This window comes from Mercenaria mercenaria, chromosome 11, assembly GCF_021730395.1.
Source record: "Mercenaria mercenaria strain notata chromosome 11, MADL_Memer_1, whole genome shotgun sequence".
NCBI classification, from domain to species: domain Eukaryota; kingdom Metazoa; phylum Mollusca; class Bivalvia; order Venerida; family Veneridae; genus Mercenaria; species Mercenaria mercenaria.
In genome coordinates, this window is record NC_069371.1 from 7,239,487 (window position 1) to 7,257,679 (window position 18,193).

An 18,193-nucleotide genomic window follows, 5' to 3' on the forward strand; every position below is an offset into this window, starting at 1 on the left:
TTGCCAGTAACCGTCGTTTGAATAACTTTGATCGATCGTGGCTAAAACACGAAGACAATTATAGTGGTTTTGCATAAATTTCTGTCCTGTTTAAAAGTTCCATACTGTTTTAAAGGAAGTTTTATATCTTTTGTCTAATAAGATAAACACACTGTACCAAAATCTAGGGAATAAATCGCTTTTCTTGTTGTATTCATTACATGCAACGTTTATACACTCAACCTTTAAATTTTCACACGCCGTTAATTCACAAAAGGGCAACCAGGTTCAAGTGGACATTATTAAAGTATCAAAGTTCAATGAAATATAGAATGACAAGGAAGTACCTAACATGTTCATAATCCGGTTGACTTGAATAATGGAAATGGTCAAGGCTATGTCATACTGTTTCAGAAAAATATAATCTTTCACTCTTAGTGAGAGATATAGAAGGTGTGCGGTTGTTTAAAATGATATCGGTGTTTGAACACCATGTTTAACAGGCTCGTATTTTGAAATAGCTGGATTGTCAGTTTCCCAGTAGATTTTATTATTATCTGTTCACAGAAATGTCGTTTGGCGTCTTGTCAATTATTCCATGTGTACTAGCTATTACAATATCTCCTGGTATATAAGAAATATGGACGGATTCCAACTATAAACTGTATATCATAACTAAATGAGTAAACCACCTTGCGGCTAGAGGCATCGAAATGTTAAAATATGAGCTGCAATCAGTTATTCGAGACACAAGGATACTCTAAAATATGTGTCCATTTACCAACTGTATGAGTCGCTGTGATAAAATATTTTGAATACTTTCTCTTTTAATATTTAATAACACACGAAGTACATAGAATTCCCCTAGTTCGGGCAGGTCTGTCATGCTTGAAGCTTTTAAAACTTCCTGTATTTGATATATCTGTATAAAACAGAACCAGATTTTAAGATGCGTCAGACTGACGAAAGACACAACGTACGACAACATGTTTTTTTTTCGAATGTTTTTGGTATAGCTTTTAGTATTTACGTCTTATTATTGCTATTTAAAGTAACAGAGTCTCAGACTTGGAGAGGTTAAGTACTACTTGCTGAACATATTCCGTAACAAATCTTTTCTAAGATTCCCTTTTAAATACAATATTTTATTATATACCTATATAAATTCTGTAAAATACGGCTTGTATTTTACAAGTAAATACGAACAGGCAGAAGAAAACTATATTGTACCTTGCCGGACTTTTTCATTAAATATGCTTGACCTGACTCAGGTCTTTAAATAGCACACACAATAACTACACTCAGTTCTAGTTCAATATCAATAAACTGTTAAAACATTGAAAAACAAGTGAGAAACAAAAAGGTTGAGATATATAACAAAAGGGTTATTATAACCGTAGCTAAATCTGGGATTTTGTATTCGGCTCTCGTGGATTTTGAAAGGTCGGATCAAACCCGAGCCAGTAGCCAAGTCGAGCCAATACAGCATCCCAGGTCAAGCTGCTATTATAATGATCCTATTATAAAAGATTCAATGGTGGTAATATATTTTATATCGAAAATATATTGTCAAGTTGGTAACGAGTAGGGTACTTTTCCATTTTAACTGTCAGGCACTTTCGGCCAAATAGTATTGATATAAATCGTAGTTTTGACTCGCTAAATCCATAAAACTTTCAGAATAGTGTAGTAAGTACATGATTTTCATTGTCATAGTGAAAATTCTACTATCACCCAATTAATGTACCACCTCATCTGAATTTGCTGGACCGGACCTTAATAATATCCTGTAAATTTGAATATTAGGATATTCATATCAGCAGAATCAATTTAATTTTCAAGGTGGAGTAGGGGAAATAAGTATCATAGAAAATTACAGATGGGTATGATTATGAATAGCAAAATGAAAGTTATTTATGACTTCACACGGTTCTTGATAAGAGCTAAAACCACATAATTGCTACACTAGATAATGTATTTTATATCACGTTCACATTGAAAAATTTATAATTTGCTACTCATTAAAAATAGGCTAAACGGGAACGAAACAATATCGTTAAATCGCGAATCGGCGTAATATATGAAGGCAGATTTTTAGCCTATTCGGAGAATAGGGGTGCTGTTCTACTCGCCCCGGCGTCTGCGTGAGCTTTCTTAGTTAAAGTTTTTCGGTAACCTCTGTATTTCTTTGTTACTATTGCTTATATCTTGCTATAACTTCATATTAACATTGTTCAGCATGCAAACAAAGTATGTGCAGGGGCCTGGCCCATTATACCCAAGGTCGAGGTCACCTAGGTGTTATACTTAGGTTATCGTTAGGATTAAAGTCTTTCTGCAACCTTTGGTTTTCTGTCATATCTTTGTTACTATTGCTTATATCTTACTGTAACTTCACAAGCATACAAACAAAGTCAAAGGTCAAAGGCACCAAGGTGTTATACTAAGGTAATTTGTAATTTAATTCCATCAAATTACAGAATGTCAGTACCCCTTCCATAGATGACATTTAACCCCTCTAAGTAGTAGGGTCGTTTTATATATTGGTGTATTTTCCTTTTAAAGTAGAGATCTTTTATTATTCATTTTACTGTCGAATCGCCGAATATTATAGCGCGCTGTCTTACGGACAGCTCTTGTTAAAAAGATATAATTAGATTAACCCGGGTAAAACCAGCATCCTTTGGCAAGCTGGCTGGATGGCTTCCACAAATGAAAGAAATCTACACCCATGCGATATCTCGAACTTACATCGTTACATCATAGTCTTTAAAAAGCAATAAAGACAAAGAGAAACGAGCTCTGACAAATAACTGTAAAAATAAGCTAAATAACCAATATACTGTGATGTCATTTAATTTCGTGGGCCTGAAATTTCTTGGTTTTTGTCAAAACGGCAATTTCGTGGGGATATGATTTCGTGGATTTCAATTTTTGAACATAAACTGAATGGGAATTTTACTTGCTCGTTGGGATTAAATTTCGTGGATTGGCTCAACCACGAAATCCACGAAAATTAGCCTCCCACGAATATTAATGATTTCACAGTATGGATTGGAAGTCCCAAATGATAATTGTAGGCGTCGTAACTAAGATCGCATGCATTTGTAATTTTCATGATTTTGCTGATATTGTAAGATAATATAACGTTGAAAATGTGTAACTCCTGATTTTGACAAAAACAATTATTACATGTGCATTTAATCTCATTTTAAATCTAACGGGTTTCCCATCACATTACGACAATCCAACAATAACATGAGCTTATATGTTTAACGACTATAGACTATCAGATAAGTTATCATAAATTGTATAGGGGAATGCTTAATCGTCTACTATCATTATATCAATTAGCCCTTGAAATTGGCATTATCTAGATTTCTAAGTATGCATATATTATAACCTGTATTGGCAAATATTTTGTTAATTCATACGATTACTGCTTGGACCTCTTTATCTATAACAGGTTCTTTTCTAGATTTTTGTTTAAATATCATTTATATTATACATCTTTATAAACTACGATGCTGGTAGTATTAATCTAAAGTCTTTAGCTCTCCCGAGCACACAGTGCTCAGGGTGAGCTATTGTGCGGCGTCCGTCCACCTTTAAACATCATCTCTTCCTAAACTATCATGCACATTTTGATGAAATTTCACAGGTATGTTCGTTTGATGGTCTTCTTTAAAAAATAGTGTTAACGAATTGAAATCCATACAGAACTCTGTTTGCCATGGCAGCCGAAAGGAAATATTTAATAACTCTTCTTGTTCAAATCTACAGGGGCTTTGATATTTGGTATGTAGCATCATCTAGTAGTCCTCTACTAAGCATGTTCAAATTATCTCCCTAGGGTAAAATAGGGCCCCACCCTTTGGTTCACATGGTTTATATTGACTTATATAGGGAAAGTTTGAAATTCTTTTTGTCCAAAACCACAGGTCCTAGGGCTTTGATATTTTGTATGTATCATCATGTATCTCCCTTGGGTTAAAACTGGTCCCACCCACGGGCGCACATGGATTAAATAGACTTGTATAGGGAAAACGTTTAAAAATAATGTTTTAAACCATACGACCCAGAGCTTAGATAGTTAGTACATGGCATGCTCTAATGGTTCTTTACCTAGATTGTTCAAATCATGACCTCGGGGTCAATATATGCCATGTCCAGGGGGTGTCTTGCTTTACATTGACTTATATAGGAAACATCTTTAAAAGTCATATTGCGCCCTGGGGTCAACAGGTTTTACATTGGCTTATATAGAAAACAACCTTTAATATTATTTTCTGAATTCGAAACCATAAGGCACATAGCTTAGATATCTGGTATGTAGCATGCTCTAGTTGTTTAGTACATTGGTGTATTTATACCTTAGATTGACCCTATTTTTATAATATACTTTATATGATCTGGTATTCTATCATTAATGGTAGAGGCTTTCTCAGCGGTGAGTGATTTGTTTTTACACTGTCTTGTCCAACTTGTTGAAAATAGAGTAAATGCGAGGTTGGCATGCCCTATACGCGTTTAAACTCATAGTTTCCTTTACAGGTTACTGACCGTACCAAGGCCGAGTCACTATTTTCAACTTGTTTCTTTCATCTCACTACCCCTTTCTGCCCAATCCCATTTACGTTTCTTTGCATTTGCTTCCTGTCTCCTTTTACCATAAGTTATCGTGCCCAAAATGATTTTGTCCGCGCGCCGTCCTTAGGCGGTACCCGATTGTTGTTTTTCCTGCTTCTGTGTGTGCGTATATGTATTTGTGCGTGTTTGTCATGGGCGGTGCCCCAAATTACCATGAGTAAGTTATCGTGCCCACTATAATTTTGTCCGCCGGACAGTGAAGTATTTTCTTGCTTGTCTGTTTGTTTGTCTGTGTATGTTAGTTGTATGTATGTATGTTTGTCTTTGTTTTACGTGCTCTAACGTTGAAGGAATACTTCGTTTAAGGAATGCGACTTTCCCTGTTTCATATTCATCCTTTCTCCACCTTCTCCCCAACATCCGACCCTTTTATCTACCCCTTACCACCCAACCCCAATTTTCTGTATTTTGCATTTCATGTTTGATATTTATAATGTACTTGTTGTTGGATTTTTGAAGAAACCCGTCTACAATATTTTTCCGTTACAACTTCTTTTGTTGTGGGCCTGCTTTGCGATGCATGGCTCTAAGGCTGTGTTTTGGGTGCTCAGTGCTTCCGGGAAATCTACCCTTACCTTTTGTCTTTTTCTAGTGGTTCTCTACCAAAATTGTTCAAGTTATGACCCTGGGGTCAATATAGGTCATGCCCGGATGGTCCATTGTTTTACATAGACTTATTTGTTTCTTGAAGCAATGTCAATGAAACTTGGACCGCAATCATAATATTTGATATAGATTTCAATACTCATCTTGAATAGTCTTAATCGTGACCTACTGACCTACGTTTTCGTTTTTGTAGTTACAGCATAGAAATATGGACCACATGTATAATTTTGATACACATTTCAGTACTCATCTTGAATAGTCTTAATCATGACCTACTGACCTACTTTCTTGTTTTTGAATTTACAGCATATAAATTTGAACCACGTTTATAACTTTTTATACAGATTTCAATACTCATCTTTAATATTCTTAACCCTGACTTACTGACCTACTTTCTTGTTGTTTAAGCTACAGCAAAGAGATTTGGACTACCTGTATAATTTTGATACATATTTCAAAGTCATCTTGAATAGTCTTATTCCTGACCCACTGACCTACTTTCTTGGTTTTGAAGTTACAGCATTGAAATTGGGACCATATGTATAACTTTTGACACAGATTTCAATACTCATCTTTAATATTCTTAACACTGGGCTTTTGACCAACTTTCTTGTGTTTTTTTAAGCTAAGCAAAGAGATTTGGACCACCTGTATAATTTTCTTAACAAATTTCAGTTGCTATCCTGAAAATCTTTACTACTTCGTTTTGTGTTTTTGAAGCTTTAGCAAAGAAATTAGTTCAAGCAAGCAACTAAACTCAGGTTAGCGATATAGGGCCATCATGGCCCTCTCGTTGCTTAAATATGGTGAACAAGTGAAGAACTTTTACAGGACAATAAAACGTCCTCTATTGGTTAAGGGAAAACATGTATGCGCACGCGCACGCACACACACACACACACACACACACACGCACACACACAGACACACACAAGCTTTTTTACCAAATGCATGGTAGGAAAATTTAAGGAGGGAAATTTACGTAGGACACTGTTACACATAACTTTAGGCGACTGATTACTTTTAAAAATGTGATAGCTATAATTCTTCCTTACCGGAAGTAAGAAAACAAAGCAAAAATTATTTTAAGGAAATTAAATGAATATAAGGTTCGACGTTTTGACTTTAAATTAAACAAGATTTTATGGCATTTTCGAATAATTTCAGAATTTATGATGCAGTCTTGTAGTTTTAAAAGGAAACTTTTCACGTTTATACATGTCATTTTTAACCTTTATTTCAACTTTGAATTATAAAAGAAAATAAAAATGTTTAAAAGTAAGAGCAAAATATGTTCTCCTGTGCGAACAAGCCCTACGGAAATTGTTTTAAACACATTCATACATGTTATATCTGTTGGCTTTATAAAACAAGAATGCGTATCTTGGATGGAGGTAATGTCTGTAATTCCGGAAACATCCTCTTTTTAACTTTTGAAAATGTCAAGCATGTCTTCTTTGATATAAGTAAACTACAGATATACCGGTTTTGAAATATGATCAGATATATCACAACTGTATTAAAAGATCAGTTTAAATACTGCGCAATTCTATTTGGATATTTACCACAAAGAAAACTTCAAAAACTTCCTGGTTCTCTTCAGTACTTTAAGACTGGGATATGTTGTAAATAAGTCACTGAATGTTTGGCGGCGAAAGCAAAATGTCGTTTGGAGTAACTTGTAGTTTTTTGATAATATTTACGCAGATTGCATTAATAAATTCACAAAACTGGAGAGGGTAAGTTTATTTCTATGAATTTAGAAGTTTTAATTAACAACACGGAGGCGCGATTCCATTATTACTAAAATTGTATTAAACATCAGTTTAATGTTTAAAAACGTTTCTAAAATACGATATATATTTGGGAGTATATCAGAGATATTCCTTCTAGATAACAGATAAAGGCACGGGTCTTACAAGTAACCTTTAATTCAGTTAAAGAAGTATTTGTGTCGTATATGAATTAAAGAGTTGTGCAGGAATTTTTGAACAGATTGGCTCTTTTACACAGGTACCTGCCCCTTGCCTAAAATATCCGAAGGAGTATTTGAGTATCCTCCACCTTCCACCGTGAAAAATGGAGAGTCGCCAACTCAGAATAGTGTCAGTTTGAATTCAATCCTACAAAGGTTTCAACTGTCCGAAATATGGCACACCCTGATTTATTGATTGCTTTAGATTAACTGTCAGACAGTTATATCTTACTGAATAACGTTTTTTTATATTTATCTTTCTATCAGGTAGTGTGTAAAACTGTAGATACAAATATAACAGAGCAGTATATAACTGGTATTGACATAGGGGAGGAATTATACCTGATTCATAATGTTGAATAATTAAGTTAAAGTTTAATTGTATTTCACGTATTATGTTGATTGACGATGGACTGTAAAATGAGATGGTGCATTTTTTCTTCCTTTTTTAAAACATTTAAGATCCTTTCTATTTCATTTATATTATTTGTTTTAGCCGTCTTTTAACATTGGTACATCTTAAATATTTCTAAAGAATCACGTGAAGTACAACTATTTCCGTAAAGACGCAATCTATCTATTGTAACATATTACACATTTACTTATAAACATCGTTTTGTTGAAACTGATTCTCAGTCGCCAATATGTCCGTCATAGTTTCATTCAAAATTCATACTATGTGCGTGGCATCATGCACTATTTCCACTGCAGAACTAGTGTATATTTGTCAATACAAATCTTATAATCACAAAATGAATGTAAATGTTTCAGTGTATCTCTGGAAATACGATGAAATTGCATAAATACAGTAGTAACATTACAAAAGGTCTGTCTTAATGATATTTATGGTTGTTATTGGTAACTCAGAGAGAATCCTTTTTAGACTAGGAAGTTACCTATTTCTGCTTAAACATGTAGTTTTTTTTTAATTTCCAACTGTACTGAGATTGAGATTTAATACGGATAGTATTTCTGTAATTGAGTGTGTTTCAGATGAAAAGTTTATATTTTGTTTAATATTCAAGCATCTCTATTGGCTAAGGCCTTGACCTTGCAAGGGCCTTTGGAGACTTAAACTAGGTTTTTTAAACTGACGTTGAAACTTTGACAACATGCAGTTTGACTTGAATTGGTATACTTGAATGACAAATTAATATCATATGATATGCGTTTTTTTTTTGTATTTTGAATGACAAATTGATATCATATGATATGCGTTTTTCTAGAGTAGAGTTTTTTGAATGACAAATTAATATATGGTATGCGTTTTTGGTATTGTATTAACGTGCATGCTTAAAGACATGTTTGTAAGTAAGATAACTTGAATATGCGTCATCAAGTTATAACTATTTTTAGTATGTAAATTATGTGGAAATAGTATCAATGAGTTTACAGTGCAAAATACGCTGACGTATCTATGTTGTTAAATACTTGTATACCATCTGGTGTCACTGTCGAGTTATCCAAGAAGTACAGCATACTTGTATAAAATAAAATTGACTTCAAACAGCGTGTCTCAGACATTCATTGCAAAACGATGTAAATTCAGCATTACCAACTTTTAGTAACATCTCGAAACCGATAAAGCGGGACAGATCTACCTATCATAAAAATCAATAAAACCAATAATCCAATATCATCGCTACCGAGCCGATTCGTTGATTTCCGTACTAATTGTTGTTGTTGTAGTAACACTGGGGAAAAATCGATAATTAACATCCTTGGTCATTATCTGATGCATTTACAGGCGGGCGGTTTGCTAAACGATATATTTGAATTGAATGAACTTTTGATAATTATTAAAGTGAAAAACGGAACAAGTCGAAAATTTATATAATACTTTATTAATTGTCAAATAAAAGTAATATTTATGAATATGTTATCTAAAATATTAAGAAATCGTTACATTTTATACATCGAACACATAGATTTACTTTCTTTTTAATACATAAAACATCATGCTAACGTATATCTATGTACAGAAAAGAAATATTTTACGCACCAGAAACTGTCTGTAAATAAAATAAATATTCAAGAATATGAAAATGTGATCTAAAATATTTGGAAAGCGTATATACATCCTCTATACGCACTTTCTTTCACATATTATGAACATTAGAATGTGAGCTTTTGATTCTAAAATATTTTCAAAATTCTAAACCACTAACGTTTTTCGATTTTCATCGTAAAAGGTAGTAAAATCAGCAAATTCTCATGTATTACCATAACATAAAGTTTGTCAGTAATTAAGTTTTGAAGCCTTCATAAAAAATATAGCTTTTTTCAAGATATCTAAAAAGTATTTTTGTTGTCGAACGATCTGGAGGCCGGTTGCTGTAAAGAAAAAGAAGTATAGAAATAAGACTTATACTTTTAAAAGGAAATGCTTAACCCTTACCATGCTGGACACGACTGGTTCTTCCTTTGTAATCAGTGTAGATCATAATCAGCCTGTACATCCGTGTAGATATGTCCTAAAAACTTGGGACATATATGACGGATGCAGACTGATCATGATCTGCACTGTCTGCCATTCAGCCAGTAAGGTTTTTGGTATGCACCCTTTTCATAATTAATAGCACTGTCCAAATTGAAAGATAGACAAGTTCATTATTGTAATTTAGCATGGTAAGGATTAAGTTTCTTATATCGTGTCCAAATAGAAATATCATATTTGCGTGACTTGAATAGGTACTGCTGACAAATACTACTACAACATTAAATAACTTCATCAATATCTCAATTTTAGAAAAGCAGACTTAACTAAGTAATAACTTAATATTTTTCGTGAACTTTGGGCCAGGATCTTTACTCAGTAACTATTTACGGATCAACTCTGTTAATTAACGATGTGAATTCTAAATTTGTACTTTGATTCTTTCTACTGTCATACGATTCATGAAATAAGGGTAAAAATCGTAAAAACAAATTTCATGAAAGAAAGGGAAAATACTATATAAAGACAGAAGAAAGTGAAAGACATATATTACAACGTAAAAACCATAAAACCATAAAAATACCTATCACTTATAGTAAGTGGGGTAACATATCTTTTATGACCTGCCTTGAAACAACACTGACCGGATATTGTTTACCCCTAGGCAATATTGTAATACACAATAAAAGTCAATGGGTAATTTTAAGTTATTTGTTACAATTAAATCAAATAATAGATATCGCATTTTTTTTAAAACGAATGATTAAAGAATGTACCAAAAACATGCATTAATTTAAGAATACAGAATAATAATATTATATATAAAGGAGGTTCGGAAAGAAACAGAATTATCTGTTCATCATGGCTATCTTTTAAATTAACGTTTGGTCATATTATGAATAATAGAAAATGGTTATTTAAAAAAAAAACTTATTAAAAAAATCCTACATGAAGAAAAAATGAGGACCGCGTCGGAGATCGGACCCGGACCGCCGCGGCAATAAAAATGTCTCCAGATCCTTCGGCAAAAAATAATAAAGGTAACTGGAAATTAATAAATTAATCGTCGTTATATTTCTTAAGAATGCTTTGAAACTCAGTTACTGTCAGACTAAATTTTACGGAAAGACATGAGAATTAATTGCTTTAAGTATATTTTGCGATGAAAATTAAAAGCATTTGTATATTTAATGCGAATTGAACACTAAATCCTTCCTAGCTTTATTTTAAACGACAGCGAATCTAGGTTTCGGCGTTACTGAGTTCAACAATCAATTTGTTTTAAATTGTGTAATTACAATTTCTTTTTTTCTTCTTTTTTTTTTTTGTCAATGTGAAGTTGCCTACAATTTATAGGCTTTGACCTATAACAATTTGTACCGACAAAGTCAGACTAGCAGACGACAATATTTTCCGTAACAGCTTCCGAGTACTTACGGATGACGGCGGAAAAAGCCGGAATATTTTAAGAAATGCTCACTGTACACACTAAAATGCAAAAAGGACCAAACAAACCATTATAAAATTTAAAGTAAATTACACATAACGAAAACTGAATAATTTTTCTACATTTTTAGGGGTATCGAATTTTTTATTTTTTGCGGGAAATATCTCATTTTATCTGTTATATTTGAAAAAGTCAGCTTCTTTTTACCCGTTTCCTACAGAGTCTATATGAACTGAGGTGGGTCTATTTAAAGTCAAAAAGGACCAACCAAATATTAAAATATATTTTTTTAAAAATATTCATAATATCCGGAATAAATTAAACTTTAATTTGTGGGGTATCGAATTTTTGATTTCCAAATAGAACTTTTTCTATTTAAGTTTAAGTATTTTTTTCCTTCTTTGTTTATATAGGCAAAATTATCGATTTTCCAACAGATCGATGTTACTAAAAGTTGGTAATGGGAAGAACCATTCCAGATTTAAAACGACAGCTGAACTATATATGGCATTATGCGCTATAATGTATGGTATATATTATATATTATTGAATTGTCACGTCTATGTCACGCTGAATCTACAACATCCCGAAAGCATGACTAACAGCCAATTTTCATTGAATCATGCTTTTACGAAGTGGTATCTGATATCACGTGTTAAATACTCATATCCAATCAAAAATAATTCTTCCATAGCGTATTCATTGTATAGTGGAAACTCTAAGATATTCAAACTACCGCCGTGCAAGTGTACAGTTATTGACACAAGTATGTTTTCCGTCATAGCATGGGAAGCAGAATTATTCTTTGTTAAATTGTTGAAACTGATATTGCAGATCTACGTCATTTGCTATGCGCCACGTGTATAAAACTCTTCCATTTATCTTTTTTCCTGACCTTTTTCTTCACTCCAAAGAAACGGCGTCATGTCCTCCAGATGCGCCTTGATAACGTTCGTCGAAAAAAATGTATGAAAGTATGCTCAGGGTGGCCAATCCACGTCACTATTGGACACCGTACACACGAGGAATACGTCCCGATTTAGGTAACATTTTACCTAAATGTTCCTTATTAATAAGATTAAGTGCCCCGAAAACAGCAAAATGAGTGCTTTCTTCCCCACAAAACGCCTGTGCTCAGTTTACAGTACTGTTTTCCAAATACTTCGCCGATTTGCGAAACTGTATAAGTTACACCTAGAAAAACAGTTGAATGAAGTGTTTTAGTAATAAGGAAAATATAGGAAAAATATTTGTTTTCTTTGTGTGTACTGTATCCAATACTCGTTACCGTAAATCTAGACTGTTACACTGCGACTGAGTGTTTTTCAGACAAACAACGTCAGTAACAAATCTGGACAAAGGCTCAGAAATCTGCATATACCTGTAATGCCTTTGCCAACGTTCTGCTATAGATGGCAATGATTTCTACTGACCCTTATAGAGATTGTATTGAGCAAATGAAATTTAATACTACAGTTCGTTTTCGTAAACATCATGTTTGTTAACATTAAAGATTGCGTTTTGTAACCTTAACTCAGGGTTCCATATTTTAATTTGTCTTGTATAAGACAAACGTGAGCTCAAGCTAAAACAAAACATAATCAAAAAGTAGAAAGGTCATTTTGCAAGTAGAGAAAATTTGGTTTGAAAACGTGTAAACACGTATGACCTAGTAATCGAACTGTATTTTATCGAGATCTAGATCTATGTATAAATATTTCCTCTCGCGGCCGTGGTACAAATGTACTGGTTCTAATTTAGCTATTTTTGAAAAAGAAAAAAATAAGTCATTGTTGATGCACATATTCCGTTGTTGTTTTTAATGTTACTTAAAGACCATACTGTTCTCTCTGCAAAACAGGCATTGTATGGACAATGTATAATTCAAGTAGATATGTTTTAATTTCTACTAATAACTAAACTACTACCTAAGACCGGTTGAATTCTGTATGACAGTTTATTTGTGGTATAGGTATATGCATCATTGAAACAAGACTATACATAGCTCTAGATATGCTTTGGCACGCATAACATCCAATCAGGGGCGCCTTTTGATTTCAAAATGGAGACTGGTAACAATCATGATTGTGGGAGAGTCTATCGTACAGCTCGCTTCTTAAGCAGAGAAATGAGTTCTTATCCACTTTGTGCGACTTGTTGGCTTCAGGCGGAAGTTCTCAAGTCTGTCACTATAGTCGCTTTACCGAAAAGGTCGATTCTCGAGCTATCTGTTACTGCAAATTACAAGAGTTCCTGAAACACAAATATGTTTAGGTATCTTCTTGGGTACAAATACAGAGTAAAGGTGTTTCAATTCTCAGCTATTTTTATAGATATTGGAAGAAAATTTTTAAAGATATATACATTGATCACTAAATTAAAAAAAATCCCCATTCAACGTTTATGCAAATCAAACTTCCCCAAATAATACCGTAAGAGCCATTGTAAATTTTCAATAGAAACTAACAATCACAACTGTGCTGTATAATTTAGGTGTATTAAATAAATTAAGATATTATATTGCAACTTGAAATAAGTACCGTTGAATATGATCCTTAACTTCCTTGTTTTTTTTTTTGTTTTTTTTTTAAACTGGTATTATATGAGACTGATCTGCGTAACAAAATTGCAAGAAAAAATCTGAAGTCACGAGATCAATACTAACACTTGTACAAGAATAACAAGTGGCAATAGCAAAATGAAATAGGTCAGCAACATTATCATTTTAATCTAGCCTGGCTCCCTGGCTGCATGGTTATTTTCTTTCTAAACACTGCAAATATATCATAAGTAAGTAAAACAATAACAATTGTTCGTATCCAGGGGAAAAATGTTATCCAAAGAAAAAACCTGCTGGAGATACTTCCACTGTTAATGAAGAAAACGTATATATGAGAAATATGACAGACGTAGGGACGGGAGCAAGTCTAATCATTAGTAACAGCAAGAAGAAGACCATGTATTCAAGTTGTAACTAGAGCCTAATTTTCCATGCTGGTATCATATCCGCACTTTCGAAACTGCGTGTTTAAAAGTGAAATTCAATGCTTTCACATTGATATCATGCTCTTATGTTATTAAGATATAAAGTTTATGACAATAAAATTACAGTTATGTTTGACTGAACTATTATGATTTTCGAAGTTTATTATGCGGCAAATTGTTTGCATTACAATATTAAATTTGAATGCTGCCTTTAGCTTTGAGAAGGAGATCGATATATAATCATATTAATACAATAAATAGAAAAAATATATGCTATTTAATTTATATGTAGTTAAGTTTGACAGAGGTTGTTCATGGCCATAACATAACAAAATACATTAGTACTTATCTAGTCATATGTAGGTCTATTAAAAAATCACTGAAAGGTGAAGCATTCTTTTTGTCACATTTTGCATTTCTTTCTGAAAATTTTCAATGTTATTTTGGCGCTGGGAGTTAAAACATGATAACACACATCTGACATTAACAAACATATTGTGAGAAGAATACGAACTTCTATTGTTTGTTGTAAAGTATTTGAAAATATGTTCAAGTGACATTTATGACTGTGTAAATATTTGTTTTTTTTTGTTTTGTTTTTGTTTTTATTTTGGTATGAAATAAAAAAGTTATTTAACAGTTTTGAGTACCATATTCTATTCAGTTGGACTCATACACAGCTGGATTAACACTTATTTGGACGAAGCGGATCGTGCTCGTCCAACTGAATTCAGTATTGTACTCAACACTGTCAAAGAACCTCATAATACAATGCACTATACGTGTGTACCAAACTTCTGTCAGTTCTGTCCGTCCGTCCGCAATTTCGTGTCCGGTCCATAACACTGTCATTTATGAAGGGATTTTAATATAACTTGGCACAAATGATTCTCATGATGAGACGACGTGTCCTGCGCAAAATTCGGACCCCTAGCTTAAAGGTCAATGTCACAGTTAGAGGTCAAAGGTCAACAGGGCTTTTTTCCTGTCCGGTCCATAACTCTCCCATCCATGAAGGGATTTTAATATCACTTGGCACAAATGTAGCTCATAATAAGACGATGTGTTACAACTTTCAGACCCCTAGCTCAAAGGTCAAGGTCACACTTAACAGTCAAATGTTAACATGGCATGAACAGGGTCTGTTTCGTGTCCGGTCTATAACTCTGTCATTCATCAAGGGATTTTAATATCACTTGGCACAAATATTCCCCATGATGAGACGACGTGTCTTGCACATATCCCAAACCCCTTGCTCAAAGGTCAAGGTCACAATTGGGGGTCAAAGTTCAACAGTTTTTTTCCCTTGTCCGGTCCATAACTCTGCCATCCATGAAGGGATTTTGATAAAAGGGCGCTATATAAATCTGGTATAATAATTGGGATTTAAGTGTTTTGTGTTAATATCTTTCTATTTATAATAACAAAAGCATGTTTGATCTCAAAATTATTCATGCAAAACGACTTCCGTTATTTTGATAAAAACGCTTTTAATAGTTTTTTTTTTAATGAAACCTGACAAAATTGTTGTATAATTTATCGTTATAGGATTGCAATATTGAAATAATAAAAATAAATCATATACGACAGAAAAAAAATATGCAATGTGATTTATATACAGCTATCGATCCTTCATTTTTTTAAATCAAAATTACCGTAAAATGTGTGTAATATAATATTCATTTTTCAATACAAACCCCTTAAGACAATACTATTTACAATTTTGTGACATTATCCGCGATCGAATATATCATTTTTCTGGAAAAAAAAACAACAACAAAACACAACAAACACCAGTTAAAATTCAATTAAAAGGGAGGTAATCGGTGCATGGAAATAGATTGTGTATATTTGTCGCATTGCTGTGATTATTGTGTTATTGTATTGGTTAGTTACGAGTATCCGGGCACTTGCGTATTTAGATTAAAAGGTTCGTGGTCACAAAAAGAATGACCGAGTGGAATATTTCATAGAAAAATACAAACATGATTATATCGTACACGTTTTTCACAAAGTCTTACTACTAGTCTAGTTGCAGTTAATAAATCGATCTCAAAGAAAAAAAATGAGCGATTTACCATTAAATAAATTGCACATTCTAACATGGCTGGATTTGGTTGCCATTTAGATATTTTAATCTCTGTATATTTAAGAATAAGGAATAATATCACGAGGGCACAGCTTGAGTGATATATTAATACGCATCAGAACGAAAAACTGATTTTATTCAAGAGCAAATCACTAAATGAGATATATTACGATGGACTTTTAAGTGCATCCTTGACGACATCCATCAAATAATTGCCTGTTTCCTGTTGGTTTCTTTTCCTGCGCGACTGTATGCCGTCTAACACATTGACGTAATAATTGTGACGTCAGGAAAATGTATTGTTGCATAATAATACACAATAGTCAGCTAGGAAAATGAATTGGGTCGTGTTAGAATCTGCGATAAACAACGATTGACGCGCGGACTGATATGAGAGCATTATAAAATCCATTATGACGTCAAATGGTTGCATAACGTCCGGTATAAATGAAGGTCAGCAAACCTTTATCAAAACATTTCAATGACCATGTAAGAATAAAAATAAGTAAGGCCTTCGAGTGTTTTTTTCACCTGGGTTATCACGGTTCAGAGCTCAGATGCGCAGGAATTGAACCAAAACTTTTTAATATACTAGTATCTTACTAAAATGCGATATTTTTAACAACGTGATTTATATAAAGACATGCGTGTAATATTTCAAGTGAAATGTATCTATAAATCTAACTGTTTAACTCTTTGTAACGTCATGATGTGTGTATCATTCCGCAAGGACATTTTTGTCCTTAATACATTGGAATCTGTATCTTTTTGCAAACTAACGTAATACAAGACTTATATTCAGATAAAAATCAAATTATAAGTCAACACAGATTGTGACCGAATATGTTTTTTTTTCTGAGCTGATTTTTATTTACACTATGGTCATAGACATTTGAGATGATAGGTCAATAATTACTCTGTAAGACTTTTTCATGCTTTATGTGACTAAATCATGTTCTAATGTCAATTTTCATTCAATCTATAAATATTCATTTGTCAAATAAACACAGTTAACTTAAGAAATAAATCGCGACTTAGTACTGTTCATTTGAGTCTATTTTTACGTGTTTGATGTGTTTAGTATTTCGAACGCACCCATGTATTACATACCAAAATCGAAACGGCTAAACCGCTATTTATATCATATAAATACATTATTGTTTGGTCTTTCCTTAACATTGTTTACACTGATTCAGTTGTGCATACTTTTACGTTTTTTTTAACGATAAACATTTCAACTTACGGCAATTATTGGAACAGCAGACACACTAGCATGCATCATCATGAAAGTGTCTTATGACTAATGTCCAGTGTAATCTTAAGAATGACGACGCGACGTCTGTAAAAAAATCGTACATCCTAGCGTTGTGATATTAAATCGTTTAAAACATACGCAAATTTTATTCATTATTCTAACATGGCTCGATTTGATTTCCAGTTACACAAAGAAGGAAATAAAGCTCTGTATATTCTGCGATAAACAACGTCATATTGCTGTATGACGTCCGATACATTACTCCTCAGGTAAATGAAGTCCAGTTTAATGTTTATTAAGATATGTCAATGAGCATGTCAGAATGAAACAACCAAGGCCGTCTTGTGATTTATCGTCTTATTTACCACGGTTCATCGTTCAGATGCTTCAGTATTTAATCGGGCTAACGCCCTCGTGGTTCAATTCCTACGCATCTGAACTCTGAACAATGGTAAATAAGACGATAAACAACTCTAAGGCCTTGATTAATTGTTAAGTCAAAAAGTATATTCGGATGAGTTACCCGCCCCTCACCCCCCCACCCCCACTCCCCCACACACACTAACACCTTTTCGAATATTAACCTTATTGATTAAAATGACCAGCAACCAACGTTGAATATGCAGGATCAGTAAAGTTAGATATGTCAAATTTATGGCTACTCATACGCCGTGAAACCCACTGCATAGTCTGCCCAACATATTGCATATTGCATCTTTTACATGTTATTAACTTATTGAATGCACTGTCTATCACAGGTTCCGGAACAT

At 33.3% G+C, this 18,193-nt stretch overlaps 1 protein-coding gene across 7 annotated transcripts in view; it reads left to right on the plus strand.

Annotated features, from left to right (window-relative positions):
* The window catches only part of LOC123532684 (uncharacterized), a 167,823-nt gene that overhangs the window by 22,099 nt on the left and 127,531 nt on the right, over nucleotides 1–18,193 (plus strand). The window contains exon 1 of one of the 7 annotated variants that reach the window (XM_053518479.1): nucleotides 6,822–6,974. The exons of 4 other annotated variants lie outside the window; for them this stretch is intronic. In XM_053518479.1, the coding sequence (XP_053374454.1) occupies nucleotides 6,877–6,974 (98 nt within the window). In that variant the 5' untranslated portion in view covers nucleotides 6,822–6,876. Of the gene's footprint in view, nucleotides 1–6,821; nucleotides 6,975–18,193 lie in introns of those variants that run through there. 2 more of the 7 variants (XM_053518477.1, XM_053518476.1) reach the window with 2 other exon arrangements.